This window comes from Physella acuta, unplaced genomic scaffold, assembly GCF_028476545.2.
Source record: "Physella acuta isolate Inbredline_101_S28 unplaced genomic scaffold, ASM2847654v3 ptg000628l, whole genome shotgun sequence".
In the NCBI taxonomy this organism is placed as follows: Eukaryota; Metazoa; Mollusca; class Gastropoda; family Physidae; genus Physella; species Physella acuta.
Genome location: NW_026732147.1, coordinates 1 through 18,458, shown reverse-complemented (window position 1 = coordinate 18,458; position 18,458 = coordinate 1). Strand labels below are relative to the sequence as shown.

Below are 18,458 nucleotides of genomic sequence, written 5' to 3'. Positions count from 1 at the left end.
GGAAAGAGAAATCCTTTAAAGTGGAGGAAGACATAAACAGCTGAACTAAAGTTGGTACATAAACAAATGGGGGATGTGTCTTTATTTTTTAGAGACTGTTAGATCCACGACCCTTTTGTATTTGTAATATTACATTCAATTTCAAATCAAACTAGCATCTGTTATGGCACGCTATGAAGCTGCTTCATCAATTATTGGAAACATAAATTTTAAAAAAGCTTTATTTCAATCGCCTTCTCCTGTACCAGAGAGCTCAAAAGCAGCAGCAGGACCAGGTACTAGACTAGGCTGTTTGATGAGAATTACAGAATGATTTTTTTATTAAAAATGTATCAATAATAGCTAGAACACTAGTAAACTAAGCTAATTTAGCATATTTTAACTTTCTGTGCAAAGTCATTATTACTGAAAAAAATTCCAAAGTCAGGTCAGCCTGTGGCACCCTCCACTGAACGTGACAGAAGGAAAAAAAAACTTCACCCGTGACCTTCATTAAAACAGAATTTGCTTTTGTTTTATTTTTATTTTTGGTAAACATGTGCTTAATCTTACCCAATAAGTGATAAAAATTTGAAAATTAATTTTAATTACTTTTGTAAAGTGAGATAAACAGCTTAATAAACACATGCTTTCTTGAGGGGGTGTGGCACATCGCAATTATAACTTTATATTTCTGTGTTTTATGACTATATTTGTTCACAATTACCATGCTATGTTTTTTAAATTGATAAAAGGTAAGTATACCAAGTTACAAAATCCGTAATCTAACTAATAATTCATACTTTCAATTTAAAAAATAATAAAAACGATCATCAACGAAGAAAGCGTAAACATTCTATTTTTAGGTATGACATAAAAAACAGTCATAAATCTAGCCAAATGATTGGATTCTTGCGCGGCACACATTTTCCCGCGCCTCGTTTTCACCAAACAAGAATATAATAAAATGGCATTATTGAGGGGTGATCACTTACACCCTCAAATGTATTGTTTTCACCCTAATTTCATTAAACAATTCAATTTTTATTTGATAGTAAAGATGTTATAAAAATTGTAAAAAATAAAAAAGTTATTGTCGAGCGCACCTGCTTTAGTTAATTCGACTTGAAACGCAAGCTAAATAAGCGTGACTTTCTCTCGACGGCCTCGTTAAATACAAACAAAGAAATTAGGCCAAAAGTAGATCCGACAATTCTTAAACAACAGACTTAAATAGAAACGGATAGTTCCGATGTCTAAAATTAACGATGGCTTCGTAATCATTAGTTTTATCCCTCTACCCATTAGTGAAAGCGAAACTGGCCGCCATTTTTGGTAAGCGCATGAGCCGTGAGATGGCTTCAAAACAACAAACCCGGAAGCTGTGAATTCGAACGGCCTATACTAGACTGACTACTAGATCTAACTATGATTTATATTTTATAGTAACTATGGAGTACTATTGAGTCTGAGTGAGAGTGCATTCACTGCATTGAGTTGTGTCATAGCCTGTCTATGTCCAGTGTCTGATGTCTCGCAGTATATTTTAAAGGCCGATGCTAGCCGGAAAAAGATACGCATGCGCAATGGAGAGAAACTACGACTTGCCATTGCGGCAATGTTTTTGATGGTACTGCGCATGTGTGTGTTTACAACCGCAGAACCCTAATACCAACCCTAATCCTAATCCTATCCCTAACCCGGTAACCCTATCCCTAATAGTAATTCTAATCCTAACCCTATCCCTAATCCTATCCAGTGTTTCTTCCAGACTTTTTTCTCCGGGGGGGGGGGGGGCACTTGAAATCTTCGGGGGGGGGGGGGGGCGGTAAACTTTCTTCGGGGGGCGGACACTGTTAAAAGTATATATTTTCTATATAAATTATATAAATTTCGTTCGGGGGGGGGGGGGGGCGGTAAAATTTTTTCGGGGGGGCTTTGCCCCCCCCCCCCCGGAGAGATGCCTGGAAGAAACTCTGATCCTATCCCTAACCCTAACTAGTAATTAATCCTATCCCTAACCCTATGACCTATCCCTAACCCTAGACCTAATCCTATCCCTAACCCTAATTCTAGCCCTAACCGTAGCCATAGGTCACTGCGCATGCGCAGAGCTATCTTTTGCCGACTAAGTGGAGACGTTGGAGAGAAAAATCTTCTTCCGAGTAGTCACTTTGTATTTTAAATTAAGTTATAATTATTTTATCATTTGGTAATCCCTTGATATAGCGTAGGAAATTATCTGGTAATGCTTGTTGAGTTTCGGTAACATTTGTTACTGTAAACCATAGTTTAATTGACCGTTCAAATAAAAATAAAGTCAAGTGCATTAAATTAATGTTTTAACTTAATTTAAAGTTTAATTGACAAAAAAATAGCAACAATTATTAATAAACTCGAGTGTGGTTTTTAATGTTTTTTTAAGAAATACAAAAAAAAACTTGCAGAAGATTTGCGACAACTAGATCTACTCATTCTAGTCTGATCTAGATCTAGTAAATTAAGACAAATAGATTTACTAAATTTAAAAGTAGTAAGAAAAATTAGAACAAGTGTTTAGTAGCAGCAATAATTAGCACATACACTGAAAAAATTAGAAATACGAAAAAATTAGCAAAACAGTATTTAAAATGCAGCTAAAATCAATCCATGCACATTTTTAAACATAATCAATTAAAAATGATATGGCGGCAAATAAAGGTTTACGGTGTTACTGGTGGTTTCCGGAATGGCTCGACAGACTACGCCATGGTTTTATTGTTTTTTACTGCTGTACAATTCCGGAATAATAACCGACACCATATCGTGATTTTACCTATCATTTGACATATTCCATTGGAAAGTACAACCAATATAAATTTTTACACTATTTAAAGTGTTGAGGAAAAAAATGGAAAAAAATTCCCTAAAACTCTAAAACTAAAAATTTGAGTATTTTTAGTCTAAAATTAAAATCATTACAAATCCAAGGCTTAAAAATTCAATAAAGATCTAGATTTTTATGTAAACTAATATTGTAAAGTCTTAAGTAACCTACATTTTCGAACCTACATTGCAGCAAACACTAGTTGGTTTTTGGCTCTTAGAAACTTCATTAGCATTACTTACCCAAAACCACATAGATCTAGATAGATCTAGATCTAGAATTATTTTACAAGCATGTAAAGTTACAAAAAACAATAATATCTCAAATTCTATGCATATGAATACAGAATTAAACATATATTATTACAGTAGAATTGCAGAGTATTATGGTACTTTTTTTTCTATGTCAATTGAAATGGGGACTTCTGATTTTTTTGCTAGACCTATGTGTGTGTTCGCAGATAGTTGATTAAACTTGCTAGATCTAGATCTAGATAAAAAAAAGCTAAATAACTAAATAAATAGCAGCAAATAGCAAAATATCATTGTAATAAAAATTAATATGGCCAGTCAACAGTTAGCTCTTTAAAGATTAAGTATAAGGTGATTCATATTAAAAACATAACAATTTAAGAATCTTGACCTAGTAAGTCTATAGATAATTTGTAAGTAAAAGTATAACCTTTTTAAAAACGGAATATAATATTTAGATCTAATAACATAAAATTTTAATGTTAAGTTGAATCTGACTTGAGGATTAGAGAGATTTAGATGTCTCCTCGACCTAGTCCTAGTTTTTAAGACTAAGTGTTAATAACTGTTAATTAGTTAGTGTTAATACCTGTTAATTGACTTACTTGACTTAGTCCTTGTTCTCCTTATAGAAAATAGGACCTCCATCATTTCCTTCAATTTTGTCCGATCCCCAGCTATTAATTTTGCAATCTCCTAAAACATCCCTGTTGGCTTCAGTTATTCAAGAAGACTTGGCCTCCAGGTCTGTCTTGGGCGCCCTCTCTTCAACTTCCCCTAGGGGTTCCACTCAAGCGACTGGCATGTCACATTTTGGTGAGCCTTCGCAGTATGTGCCCCCCATATAAATTAGTTTGTGTTAATCTCTGTCCCATTGAGACCTGTGCTTATTTTTTGTTAAATTTATTAAAACTATAATTGGAAACTTGAGCTATGCTAATTACTGATATGATAAAATAACCAGTTACTTTGACCCAACCATATTCTTCAGCTGATTTTAGCCTAACAGTCTAACACCGCGTTTACACTTACGACAATGTTACTAGACTTGACCTACTAAAGTGTATACTAAACATGTTACGAGTATATGGAACATCTTCTGAGTCGCAGGGCACAAAACCACGCCCCTTTTTGTGTTCTGGGTCAAGTTTTTGTCATCGCTCGCTGAGCGAAAACATTGGACATGTTCTGAATTTTCAGATGAGTGCGCATGCGTCAAAAGTAGTAAGCGCATCATATGCCTCAGCTGATTGCAAAATTAAATATAGATTCTATAATGATTTTGAGTTTTTAAACACACGATTTCATAATTTGTAATTTCTCTAGGCCCTGCTAAAATTGACATTTTTATCATTTCTTTTTATTTCTTTAATTAAATTCCAAACACGTTTTAATGAAATAATATCTAAGGCATTATAATTTTGCCTTAAAACCAGTTTAGGTATTAATTACGAAAATATTAATTAATTAAAAAATATAATTGAACCAAATTTATCTCCAATTTTTTCTTGACCAACATATTTTCAGTTTCCGTCTGACATGAGTAAATCTTTATGCCCACCAGAATGTGCTCTTGGGATCCCACATAATCAACTTACTATAAAAACAGGCAGATAAAAAAGTCATAGGCTAATTATTTAGGTTTAAAATGGGACATAATTAACATAAAGAAACGAATTGGGGTTGGGGGGGATGTCATAGGCCCTACTCTAAAAACTACATCTACTTTTATTCTTAACAATAGACTCAGTATAGTGATAACACGATCACGATACGTTTAATGAACTTGGCAGATGCAAGTTTTCGGAGAAAATCAGACCTTTACTTTCAGCAAACAAATATTTAGCCCTGTTTATTGGAAGCTGTTTCTGAAGGATATAGACTAGCAATTAAAGAAGCTGGGGAAATGGCTACCATGGGGTTGGGGTGGGAAAGGGTGATTGTACTGCGGGATGGGAGGGAGGGGTAATTACAGGTGGGTAATGTCAACGACCCGTGGTATTATACAACATTATATTTATAAAAACTGTCTAGCTCCAGTAGCTGGCATAAAATTTATAAAATCTTGCATGTTCTCTAATTTTTAGATCATTCATTGTTGAATCGCAAGCACCGTGGGTACACCATTTTCCTTTTTAAAAAAAACAACTGTGTGCCCACTATCTTTTTTTTTTACTTTGATTTCTCTTTATTTAATTATCCGGGCCTATATAGCAGACGCTCCGGGTCAAAGGTCATGCTCGTTTTATAAACTGTTCTATAACAATGTTCTAGTGTGAACGCTAAAGTATACATGTTCTGTGAACAAATTGTTTCAAGACAAATTTTATTTTGGCGGGCTTTGTGTTCCAGAAATGTATAGTATACATTGTCGTAAGTGTAAACGCGGTATAACACATAAACAACAAACATTAAATGACAAGAATTCATTGTATTGTATTCTAATCGTTCACATGTGCAGTTCACTGAACATGCATATTTTGTTTCATCTAGAATCTTCAATCAGCCTACATTATTCCCTAATTTAAGCTTTTCCATTGCAAAGCATATCCGTTATAAAATAAAAAAACATAAATTAAGATCCAAACTAATTTAGGGACTTATATAGTTCATTTTAAAAAAACCTGTGTAAGTTATTTCACGGCAAAAAAAAATGCAGAAAAAGTTCCTGAACAAAATTAGTATGCTGATCATAGTATATCAATTACGGAAGCTTGATGATTTCTATGGATTTTTGTGTTTATTTTATTACAATATTTTAGATATGATTCAAATCATCTTAAAATTTTTTTTAAAATTTGAAGTCACAGATAACCTTTATTTAAATTTATACCTTTTATCATATATATGTTATTTTGACTTTTTCATTTGGATTTGATAGTGTTTTTTTGGTACTAATTAAAATCCCTAACTCAAACACAAAATTATTACATATTTGCAAATAGTATGCGACAGCTAATCAATAACAAGGTCAGAACCAAAGTCTAACCATCATATTTTGGGATCTATCTATTAATTTTAATTAAAAAAAAAACAATTTAAGGTAAAATCCTGATAGTGCATCAGTAATTATTCCAGAACAGTATAGCAGAATGTAATTATTGCAAGACATTGGTACTTCATATTTGTAAACATGTTTAAGTAATGGTTTTAAGTTTATTCCAACATAAAAAAATGTACAGTCAGAGTTAAATTATCTCTTATTTCTAAGAAGATGCTTAATTTGTGTGTTGGGTCATGTCGTATATTCTGGTAAAATGAAATCAGCGCTCAAGGTCTGTCAGCTTTTATTGGTAATTAAAAAAAAAATAAAATGAAGTTTACTTAAACTTTAAAATAAAAATAAAAATTCCCAAATAAACAACTAACCATAAACAATATACTATACCAAATATATTACTAAAATAAGGCTTTCATTGTCTCTTTGCTAATAATGCACATGTATTGATTTGAAAACTAGATAGAGCTGAATAAACAATGGCTTACAGTCTGTTACACCATTCTGGAATTATTTCTGATGTTATTTTAGGTTTTTCCCCAACATCTATATATATAATTCTTTTCATGGAGCGACCATGCGGGACACCATGTTAGCACACTGAACTGTCCGCTCTCTAGACATATTGCTACCACCCCCACCCCATCAGTCTGGTGAGCTGTGGTTCACGCCCAATGTTTGCAATCATAGGGCTTGGTTGAATTAGTTATGGCTATTAGGGGCAGATAATTTAGTTTTTAAACTATTTGAAACTAAGGGGTGGTAATAAAAAGTTCTGATAGATCTTTTCATTGTCATCTGTAAACTGTCGTCGTGGACGGCTGCTTTGACTGAGTTTGTGGGTGGGGTTGGAGAGAGTGATAGTGAGAATAATTGTCCTTCATGAGCTACTGATAGTGTTCTAAAGCAAATTATGAATTACTCAAAAATAGAAAATAAAACAACTAAATAGCGCGTATCAGCTCATACTAGCTAATCCGCTAGAAAAAAGTCACAAAAAAATAAAAGGTATACTATTTAATACAGCTAATGTGTAATCAAAAGTAATAAATAGAGCAAACTTAATGCTGGGTCTTAATAGTGCTCCTGTCTATATGGACCTAGGTCTGAATAATTTCAGCGTAATTAAAAAGTAGAATTGTTTCCCTTGAATTATATGAACTGGTATGGTATAAAGACAAAACTAAACTTTAAATTTAATGGGGAATACACTTAATTAACCATAAAATGACTACTAAGATAGTAAGTTAAATCTGCAAAAAGGTAAAAATATTATTGTGACAAGTCAATTGAGTTTTTGCTTTGCTTTCCTTAAAGAAAATAAAAGAATTTAGCCATAAATAATTTTTTTTCATCATTACTTTGTTAATCTCCATTATACTGATTCCAAAGATTTGTATTGAAAAAAATAAGGTAAAACTTAAGAAATAATATAGATGAAAAAAATGTGTAAATCATCATTAGCTGAGGTTTGGTAATTGATATTGGTGAATCTAGAAGCTCAATGAATGCCAAAAGATTTTGAAATTACAAACATGAAACCCCTGATCTCTTATTTTGTGTGGAGAATTTGTTTGGAATGGTGCCAAATGTGTTTAAGAAACTTTTAATTAATCGCTGGCGTGCAAGCACTCTCTCTTTCAAGTTGCCTGGCCATATGTTAGACTAGTTAGAGCTAAAAAATGAAAATTGCCAGGGTAATAGATTCAATTTTTAGTTGGCTCATTTTTCTAATATGATCCTATTTATGTTGGCCAGTTATTACGAACTGATCCGCTTTAAGTTGGCGAGTTTTTATAAACTGATCTAAGTTAGCCAGTTTTTCCATAATCATTATATTAAAATGTTTTTGTTTTTCTGCTAGCAGTATTTAGTTTCCCCTTATGAACTAGAACCAATTCCAAATTTCAGAAATTATTTTGTTTTTCTGAAATCAGTATTTAGTTTCCCCTAATGAACTAGAACCAATTCTAAATTTCAGAAATTATTCCATCCATGTCTCTCATCTACAAGGTTCAGCTGGAACAAGACATTGATATGAATTTGTATTATATTAAAAAAGGTATGTCATGTCATAGCTCTCCACCTTTTATCTGTTTTTAATTTTAAAAAATATACCCTATATCATTGACATTTTTTTATTTGTTTGAAATTTTTTGACTGGTCCTATAGTTTAGAAATTAAGAAGTTTTTTTGTTTGTTGATACTGTCATAAGAACAGTTTCAAGTAGTTAAATTTAAAATTTGCAGACCTGCACATACAGAGGCTGAAGGAGCTGAGAGAGCTAAGTGCCAGTTTACAGGATGATAACTGGAAGTATGAGCCAGCTGAGAAGCTGACTGGCCTACAGTGATGTAACTCTAGCAGCTTGTTGTGATATTTAGACCAGTTGCGGTCAGAACAACTGTCCATTTGGGTGTATGTTTAGTCAGGGCCTGCTAGCCCAGCTTTTGTGACTACACTGTACCCAGACACCAACGGCTCTTGGGGTAAAGTTAAAATAAGGACTGGAATAAAAGAATCAATTCCTTGAATATGAAACTGGTTTCTTGTGTAGTTACAGTAGGTGGTTATCCAGTGGTTTTTTCAAGCTTCTATTACATTGTGGTTTTTAAATGCCTGTGTTACATTATGTGGTTTTAAACAAGAACTTTCAAACTACCATTAATCAAATTGAATGAAAGAAACAGTGTTGATGCGTTTGTAAATATAAGTGGATGCATTTGTAATACAAGCTTAATCTGCTCATAAGCTACAACTTTATTTATTTGTAACATTGGATTGATGCATTTATTTTTTAATAAGTGGGGTTGCTCCAATATGTGGGACTTAATGCAAATAAATTGAACTGTAAAGGTGTTATGTGTTATTGCATATGTTGTTCACTTTTGTGCTTATCTAGTGGCATATTAATTTAAATGCTATATGGTGGCATTTTATCATATGTGCACTAATGACCCCATGACATATACCAAGTAATCTCTTGATCACATGACATGTACCTAGTGATCTGATGACCACATGACATGTACCTAGTGATGAGATGACCATATGACATGTACCTAGTGATCTGATGACCACATGTCATGTACCTAGTGATCAGATGACCACATGACATGTACCTAGTGATCAGATGACCACTTGACATCTACCATGACACCTGATAACATGTACCATAGGATCTGATGACCACACACTCCACTAATACATATAAGTCTTTGAACCAGTAACTCATGGACCCTAGTTGTCAGCCATCTATCTTGGCATGAAACCTGTAGACATCCGTCCAAAATATTGATATCAGTTTGTTTTTGTGCTATTAGCTGGGAAAGTACTTGAATGAAGTGGACAGCTGTGAGTTAAGTGTACACCAAAAAAATCACCGTTGGCTGTTTATCTGTACCCCCCCCCCTCACACACACACACCTTGCAATCTAGTGAAAAGTGAAGTCCTGTGTGCAGTATGTGCTCAGGTCGGTGTGAGCAGTTCTGGCACGTGCATCCATTTCTTTACCTGGTCTGTGCTGAGGGTTGTCGTGTGTTGCGTGCTGTCTGAAATATTTAGTGCTGATTGCTTCGTTAGATGGAGGCCGCTTTATTAGGTGTACAAACATGAGTTAGATGGAGGCCGCTTTATTAGGTGTACAGACATTTATTAGGTCTCCTAACACGAGTTTAATGAAGGCCGCTTTATTAAGTGTACAAATATAAGTTAAATGGAGGCCGCTTTATTATTTAGGTGTCCATACAAGAGTTTAATGAAGGCCTCTTTCGAAGATGTTCAAATATAGTGTTATGATGTTTTGGTGGATGGCTTTTACAATTAAGACCACTTTTCGACATGTGTATGATGTGTGGTTGCAGCCCTTTGCTCCCCAGGGGCCACAAAGGAGTGATGATGATGATCGTCTGCTTACACCACCAGCTGGGGTAGATGACGTGTGTGTATGATCGTCTGCTTACAACACAGATGACGTGTGTGTATGATCGTCTGCTTACAACACAGATGACGTGTGTGTATGATCATCTGCTTACAACACAGATGACGTGTGTGTATGATCGTCTGCTTACAACACAGATGACGTGTGTGTATGATCGTCTGCTTACAACACAGATGACGTGTGTGTATGATCATCTGCTTACGACACAGATGACGTGTGTGTATGATCGTCTGCTTACAACACAGATGACGTGTGTGTATGATCGTCTGCTTACAACATAGATGACTTGTGTGTGATTGTCTGCTTACAACACAGATGACGTGTGTGTATGATCGTCTGCTTACAACACAGATGACGTGTGTGTATGATCATCTGCTTACAACACAGATGACATGTGTTTATGATTGTCTGCTTACAACACTGATGACGTGTGTGTATGATCATCTGCTTACAACACAGATGACGTGTGTGTATGATCATCTGCTTACAACTCAGATGACGTGTGTGTATGATCATCTGCTTACAACACAGATGACGTGTGTGTATGATCATCTGCTTACAACACAGATGACGTGTGTGTATGATCATCTGCTTACAACACAGATGACGTGTGTGTATGATCATCTGCTTACAACACAGATGACGTGTGTGTATGATCATCTGCTTACAACACAGTGTGTATGATTGTCTGCTTACAACACAGCGTGTGTGTATGATTGTCTGCTTACAACACAGATGACGTGTGTGTATGATTGTCTGCTTACAACACAGATGACGTGTGTGTATGATTGTCTGCTTACAACACAGCGTGTGTGTATGATCGTCTGCTTACAACACAGATGACGTGTGTGTATGATAGTTTACTTACACCACCAGCAGGAGTGAATTATCTCAGGTAGAGCCGTCTGCTAGAACAGCGGTCCTCACACACTAACTTACATGACCCTCACAGCGTAGTATGGCCTAAGCCTAAAATTTGCATTTAAAGAAATAGAACAATAACTTCACAAAAGCAATTTTTTTCCTGAAAGTAAATGGCATGCACGTATATTGTAATTTGAAGGGTTGTATAAGGCTAAATTATAACGACATTTTAGGAAGTCTGAAATTTTAATACAATATGAATAGGGGGGGGGCAGAGGCGTATCCAGGTTTTCGTTGTAGGGGGAGCGAAAAGAGCAAAAAAGGCGCCGAATTTTTAACACGTTCTAAATACGTGTATTATATAATCTAATATATAAAGCTCAGTTCTGTAACGTGTGGCAAAAAAGTTTGTCGTTGACACTTCTATGGATTTAAGTGTTAGATTTTTTATCGTGCTCATAGTCTAAATTTACGAGTCAAAAAATTACCATTGAAAGTCTTTAAAAACAATTTTCATTCTATTTACTTAGAAGAATAATTTTCAATTATGAACGCGACATAAAATTTTTAAAAAGTGTATCGACGTTTATAAAATTTCTAAAATTGTGTCGGAAATGTATTAACTGCACAGTTACTTCCCTTTAATAAAAAAAATTCTTAAGAAGAAAGAATTTACATTTTATTACTTTGTTTTTGGTGTTAAGAAAAAAAAGATAATTACATAATTAGCGGGGATTGATTAAGTGCAATGTCGTTAGGTATTTTTAACACTGCCTTTTATTTATTCTATACACTGAACATACTGTTCAATATTTTTTTTTTTTTTAAATCAATAACATTTAATAAGCCAGGTCCTACAAATCCTATATGTTTATTTCTTTCCATTTACGGATAAGCTTGGAGTATTATCATTTTTGTTCACTAAATTGAAACAGGCGCGTCCGCCGGCGCCCTTGCACGGTTCGATTTGGCACCCTGGGCTATCATGTGAGCGCTATGCTGCATAGTTTTGTTTTTAACAGTGCGATAGACTATGGGTAAGAAAGGTTACTGTAGTCTTTAAGTGAATCAGATCCGGGCGTCCTCCGGCACCCCGACAGGGTGCTATTTGGCGCCCCGGGCCTTCCGGTGTACGCTATGGTATATACGTTCGCGTGAGTTCAAAAGACTATGAATAAGTTATGTACTATAGTCGTTTACTAAGTTCAATCAGGCGGTGACGTCATGGTGCGTCCTCCGGCGCCCAGACAGGGTGCTATTTGGGGTCCCGGGCCTCCCGTGTTCGGTTTCGCGCCTACGCTCATTAAAGTGAGTGCAAAAGACTATGAATAAGTTGGGGTACTATAGTCGTTTATTAAGCTGAAACAGGCGATTCCGCCCCGGGCTAGACTCTGAGCACTGTGCGTTTATGTTCGCGTTAGTGTTTTCTTTGTGTTTAGGTTGGGTTTGCGTTAGTGGTTGCGTTTTGATTTGGTTCGTTTTTGTTCTTTCTTTTTTCGTTTGTGTTTTATTTTCTTTGCGTTTGTGTTTGTATTTGTGTTTGTGGTTGGTTTTGCGTTTGTATTTGGTTTGTTTTCGTTTGTTTTTTCGTTTGTGTTTTTTTCTTTGGGTTTGTGGTTGGTTTTGCATTTGGATTTGGTTTGTTTTCGTTTGCTTTTTCGTTTGTTTTTTTCTTTGTGTTCGTATTGGTGTTTGTGGTTGTGGTTGGGTTAGTTGTTAGGTTTTTGTTTTCGTTTGTATTTGCAATTGTGTTAGCGTTATGTTTGCGTTTTGTTGTTTTGGTTTTGGTTTGGGTGTGCAATGCCGGGTTTATGATGATTACTAAACACACAGGTAATGGTCTTTAACAGAAAGGTTTTTCACAGAAGCCAGAGCAGGGCCTGGCCGGGACGGCTAGTTATATATATATATAATTATATATATATATATATATATATATATATATATATATATATATATATATATATATATATATATATATATATATATAATTACTAGATGTATGTCATTACTTCGCTATGATGTAAAATAAATTGAAAGTAGCACTCCAAAGAAATAGGAAAAAACACACAATGTAGGCCGACAAAACAAAAATTGTATCAATCTAAACAAAAAAAAATCTATAATATAACGCTGCTGGTAGTGTGTCAGTCCTTCCTTCCGTCATCGCTATAGATTTTGGAACCATAAAAGTAAACATTCGCACCATGCTGTGCTTTTCAGTGCACCGCAGTGTCTTATTATAAGTATTAGAGTAGGGTTTGTTTATATAGCGGCATAGAGCTATTTTATAATTGCCACGGTTTTTACTCTTTCGCATAACGTCAAGAAAATATTAAATACACGCAAACTGCTAAAACGTATAAAAAGATTAATGTCAAATATCATTTTCGTTTAGGTTCCCAGAAAAAGTGGATACATTTTAATAACATAATAACAGTACGGTAGAAAAATCAAATTAATTTAACTCTTTTCTAATTTTGACAAAGGAGGTAATTTAAAAATACATTAAACTCACGCTAATAAAAAATGTAAATGCAAATATACGTTCGTCATAGAAGGAATTAGTGCTGCAATAATATAATTAGCAAAATGTGAATGCAAATTATTCGGATGTGTAAGAGGAAATTATTGTTAGAAAATTATAATTAGCATGGATTGATAAAAGGCAATCTTTTATTTATTTTATTCACTGAATGTAGGCCCTACTGTTTATTACTTATAATTTTTAATCAACTATTCAGCTTTATTATAGACGCGTCATCACGTTCATTAGGTGCGCAATGGTTTTAGTTATGAAACTCTATTGTAATTTTTTTTTTAATTTAAAGTACTGGAAAAAAATGCGTGAATGGATAAAGTGAAATATTGTAGGTAAAACAAGGATATTTTAAATACTGCCTATTATTTATACTGTTTTCTAATTATTATTCTATCTTTCGGGTTTTATAGGAGAGGCGTAGCGAGGGGGGGGGGGGCATATGTCCCCGGGTGCCGACCTTAGGGGGCGCCAAAGTGGGTTGGAAAAAATGTGCGAGGGGGGGGGTGGTGGAAATCGAAAGTTTTAGGGAGGGGGGGGGGGGGGAAGGGGTGCAAATCGAAAGTTTGAGGGGGGGGGGGGGGTGCAAATCACCGGAAAGGGCGCGATTTGGCGCTACGGGCTAGACTGTGAGCAATATGCCTGTATGATTGCATTTAAATTGTGTCTATGTTACGAGTGTTGTGTTTGTTTTTTCGTTTTTTTTTTTTTTTTGCGTTCGTTTGTGTTGTGTTTAGTTTTGTTCTGTTCCCAAGTTGGTACATTTAAAAAAGATTTACCGTGGCGGAGCACGGGATGCAGCTAGTATATATATATACACACTACAACCAAAAACAATGAACGAAACACAATCTGTTTTGTAATTCTTGTAAAAAAAAATTCTTACATAATAATTCCTGGGAAATTATTTAAAACAAGTGAAATGGGGAAATAATCACTCTCTTAATATAAATATGTATATATCTACACATTTAATTATAAATGTCAAAACAAAAAAATAATTACTTAATAATATAATAAAATTGTTTAACACTATTCGTGTTTACAACATGTTTTTGTCTATAATCAGAATTTAATATATCGTCACCATAAATGCTAAAGTATTACAGCATATGAAAGTTTTTAAAATCAGAGTTGGTATAAAACCACGCTTTTCGATATAATAGCAAAACATTCGGAATAAACAGCATACACTTAACTAAATATCGGTCTGTTAGCTCAGATCATATATTTTTAATTGACTACAGCTTCTTTGTGTTCTTTAAAGTGATAGGTATGGGTTAGATCGCTGTATTGATCACACACCTTTTTACTGGTAATTGCAAAAACAATATTCACAGAGTTTTACCTTTAAAAAGCTAATTTTCTGGCGGCATGGTACTTTGGTACATCATTATGCGTTTTTCTACATGTACTTAACAGATCATTTCGGGGTGGGTTGGGGGGGGGGGGGGGTGTGTTCAACTTCATTCACCACTGTCAGGTCACTTTAGGTCAATTATCCAACCCAGTGTATACCTAGGTGTGACATTAATGTCGCTCTACACGATTGTGGTGGTGGTGGTGGTGTGTGTGTGTGGGGGGGGGGGGGAGATAACCAACTCAGAGTGAACATAGCGTCAGTTTTTAGATGACTGTTCTAAACATACATATATATTACACAAATATATATTACACAAATATTTATTACAGAAATAGATTTAAATAAGTAGCAGTGGTATTATGACAATATTTTTTTACAAAGGGGTCCATGGGGGAGGGGGGTTGTAACTGTTTCATATAATTTGTAATCGTAATCACTATCGCCCAAACTGTAAGAATACTACTACTTCATTGTGATGACGTTGTTGACCTTGTCAAAATTTCCCCACCACTACGCAGTTTGCTCATAAGTACATTTAAATAGAGGTGCCACATCAGTTGTATTTGTTTATGTATTGTAATTTTTTTTTTAATTAATCACACGATTCAAACTGTATATATAAAGTAATTATGTGTGAAGTTTTATGTATAAAATTTTCTAATTCAATTATTCGTAAGCAAATATAATATACAGTTGCCTTAAACTTAACACCCCTCTTGCCAAGTGGTACTACCCGTAGAGGTTTTTTACACATTGCAATGCATCGTAATGGTTATTTTTACTTTCTCGTATATACGAAGTATAGAGAAAGTATTGTAATCGTGCAAAAAAAAATCGAGATTTTTACAGATCTCGACGTTTTACACCTCACTGATACGGAAAAACATAATTTTGCAATCTTGTCCGTATGTCTGTGTGTGTGTCTGTGTGTCTGTGTGTCTGTGTGTCCGTGTGTAAACACGATAACTTGAGTACCGTTACAGCTAGGTTGATGAAATTTCATATATAAGTATTATATCAAAATCGTAGATCCGTATCAACTTTTGAGCGATTTCCGACAACCGGAAGTGGTACTTTTTCTACTTTGAATTTTTCAAAAGCCTATAACTTGAGTACTATTTCAGATAGATAAATGAAATTTCACATGTAAGTAAAAGATCTAATTCTCTACCTTCTGTTAAATTTTGAGTAATTTCCGTTGACCGGAAGTAGTAATTTACGCTACTTCCGATTTCTCAAAAAACTAATGTAAATTTTTAAAGTACTAATAATATTGCGCACTATTACGCACATTTGGTTTTGGTGCTAGCTTGGTGCGCATTTTTTTTCTACTAGATTTTATTCTATTTTTAAAAGTTTAAATAAACAAAAATCATGTCTATATTCCGAGTTGACATCCCACGTAGTGTTATATTAGAATATTCGAGAAAGTTTAGGGGAGATCACTCCCGGTTTATTAGAATGGCAAACTGACGCAGCTGTTAATACGTGTTGTAAACGTAGACACTACTAGACTAGTACAATAATGCTTAATTGCTGCATGAAAAGAAATCTTGTGATTTACATAGATGTGCCGACCAAAAATATTTTTTAACAAATATCATTGTTTAAAACTTTGAGTTTAAAAAGTTTCCAAAAAAGGCGCCACTTTGCCGAAAATGGCCAGAGGGGGAGCGGCCGCTCCCCCTGCTCCCCCCCTGCGTACGCTACTGGGGGGGGGGGTAAACATTATTAAAAATAAATAAACCTGATATCATTTATGGAACAATTCTAACCAATATTGCTGTGAATCTCCACATTTAACATTTGTTACGAGTAAGACCATTTTGTCAAAGGGGATTCAACGGTCCATATGGCACATAACCATATTATGTTGACACGCAATTCTTAATTGTGGTGAAGGAAATACCCTCCGATAAATTACGAACGTTGTTATTGTTGTTCAGTTCAGTTAACATCTTTTACGAGAAAGTCCATTTCGTCACTAGGTTCCATTTTTGGTGTCGACAGTGTTGTACATTCAGCTGGTACTTTTTTTACTTTCTCGTATATACGAAGTATAGAGAAAGTATTGTAATCGTGCACAAAAATCACTTGAAATTTTAACTATTTTCACCGTATTACACCTCAGTCCTTCATCACATCCGAAGTATAGAGGACTTATTTTAATCGGGCAAAAATTATCAATCCAGATTTATCAAAATTAAAAGGTTTTATGCGTATTCCAGTCTGAAAAACTGGGCTTTGCAATTCTGTCCGTATGTCTGTGTGTCTGTGTATGTGTGTGTCCGTGTGTAAACACGATAACTTGAGTACCGTTACAGCTAGGTTGATGAAATTTCATATATAAGTATTTTATCAAAATCGTAGATCCGTATCAACTTTTGAGCGATTTCGGATAACCGGAAGTGGTACTTTTTCTACTTTGAATTTTTCAAAAGCCTATAACTTGAGTACTATTTCAGATAGATAAATGAAATTTGATATGTAAGTAACAGGTCTAATTCTCTACCTTCTGTCAAATTTTGAGAATTTTTCGTTGACCGGAAGTACTTATTTACGCTACTTCCGATTTCTCAAAAAACTAATGTAAATTTTAAAAGTACTAATAATATTGCGCACTATTATGCGCTTTTTTATTCGCGTTCACTTGGTGTGCAATTAATTTGTCTACGAGATTTTATTCTATTTTTAAAACTTTAAGTATTTAAAATGGATTAAAAATCATGTCTATAGCCCGAGTTCCCATCCCCTGTTATTTTATATAAGAATATTCGAGAAAGTTTAGGGGAGATCACTCCCGGTTTATTTTTAAACAGGGAGGTAATTATCGTTTATTACATTATTTGTAAAAAAAAAAAACATTAAAAGATGTAGTTATACGTACACGAACGGTTGCTCTACAACTGACCGAGAACCTCCGGGCTAGAGATATTTTTTACAGCATTGTGCGTGGATGGGGGGGGGGGGGGGGTAGTTTTTGGGTGGGGTACTGGAGTACACGAGCGGAATTAAATTTTAAGCAAAATGAGTGAGGGAACAAAATTAGCAGTAGTAAAAAATATGTTGGGAAGGGCGGATAACTACCGGAAATACAATCTGCTTATTCGTTAAAAACAGCAATGTTTTCCTTTCACAAGCAGACGTGTAAGTGATACGATAAAAACGCGAGGTCCGGTTCTTGAAGGTGAAAATATTTCCTCTAGTCTAGCATGTTAGAAAGATGGCTAAGGACGTATGAAGCCTAGCCGTTGTTCCCCTGAACTAGCTAGCTCTACTCCAGGTTCTCGGTAATCTTCACATCTGCTGGTGGGATTAAATCATTAAATTTACGGCCTGAGTTAGATGAATGATTCAGATCTACAAACATGGACTGGACACGTTTTTATTTTAAAGATTATTGGCTCGAGGGGGTTTGAATGTGGACTTAGTGGAACATGAGGGGGGAAACACAATTACAAAAGAAAATAATTCTTTAGAAGTGCGTTACTGGTGCAATTCTTGTACAGTGAATTAATTTTACTGATACGAATCCTATACATGAAGCTCTTTGCTGTGTAGTCTACTTTAGATATAAGATTAAGAAACTAAGCTCCTTGCCGTATAGTGTACAGTGTTTCTTCCAGACTTTTTTCTCCGGGGGTGCACTTGATATA

General features: G+C 34.8%; 1 protein-coding gene across 1 annotated transcript; it reads left to right on the top strand.

Annotated features, from left to right (window-relative positions):
• The first annotated feature begins 3 nt into the window (after positions 1-3).
• On the top strand, positions 4-8,947 carry LOC131948191 (uncharacterized). The gene is made up of 3 exons (XM_059309732.1): positions 4-275; positions 8,076-8,156; positions 8,345-8,947. The coding sequence occupies exons 1-3, from the start codon at positions 164-166 to the stop codon at positions 8,446-8,448; spliced, it is 297 nt and encodes a 98-aa protein (XP_059165715.1). The 5' UTR covers positions 4-163; the 3' UTR covers positions 8,449-8,947.
• The last annotated feature ends 9,511 nt before the right edge of the window (positions 8,948-18,458 follow it).

Coding starts and splice junctions, on each gene's coding strand:
- LOC131948191 (XM_059309732.1), top strand. CDS start 164: ATGGCACGCTATGAAGCTGCTTCATCAATTATTGGAAACATAAATTTT. Junction 276..8,075: donor AAAAGCAGCAGCAGGACCAG/GTACTAGACTAG, acceptor TCTAAATTTCAG/AAATTATTCCATCCATGTCT. Junction 8,157..8,344: donor TTTGTATTATATTAAAAAAG/GTATGTCATGTC, acceptor TAAAATTTGCAG/ACCTGCACATACAGAGGCTG.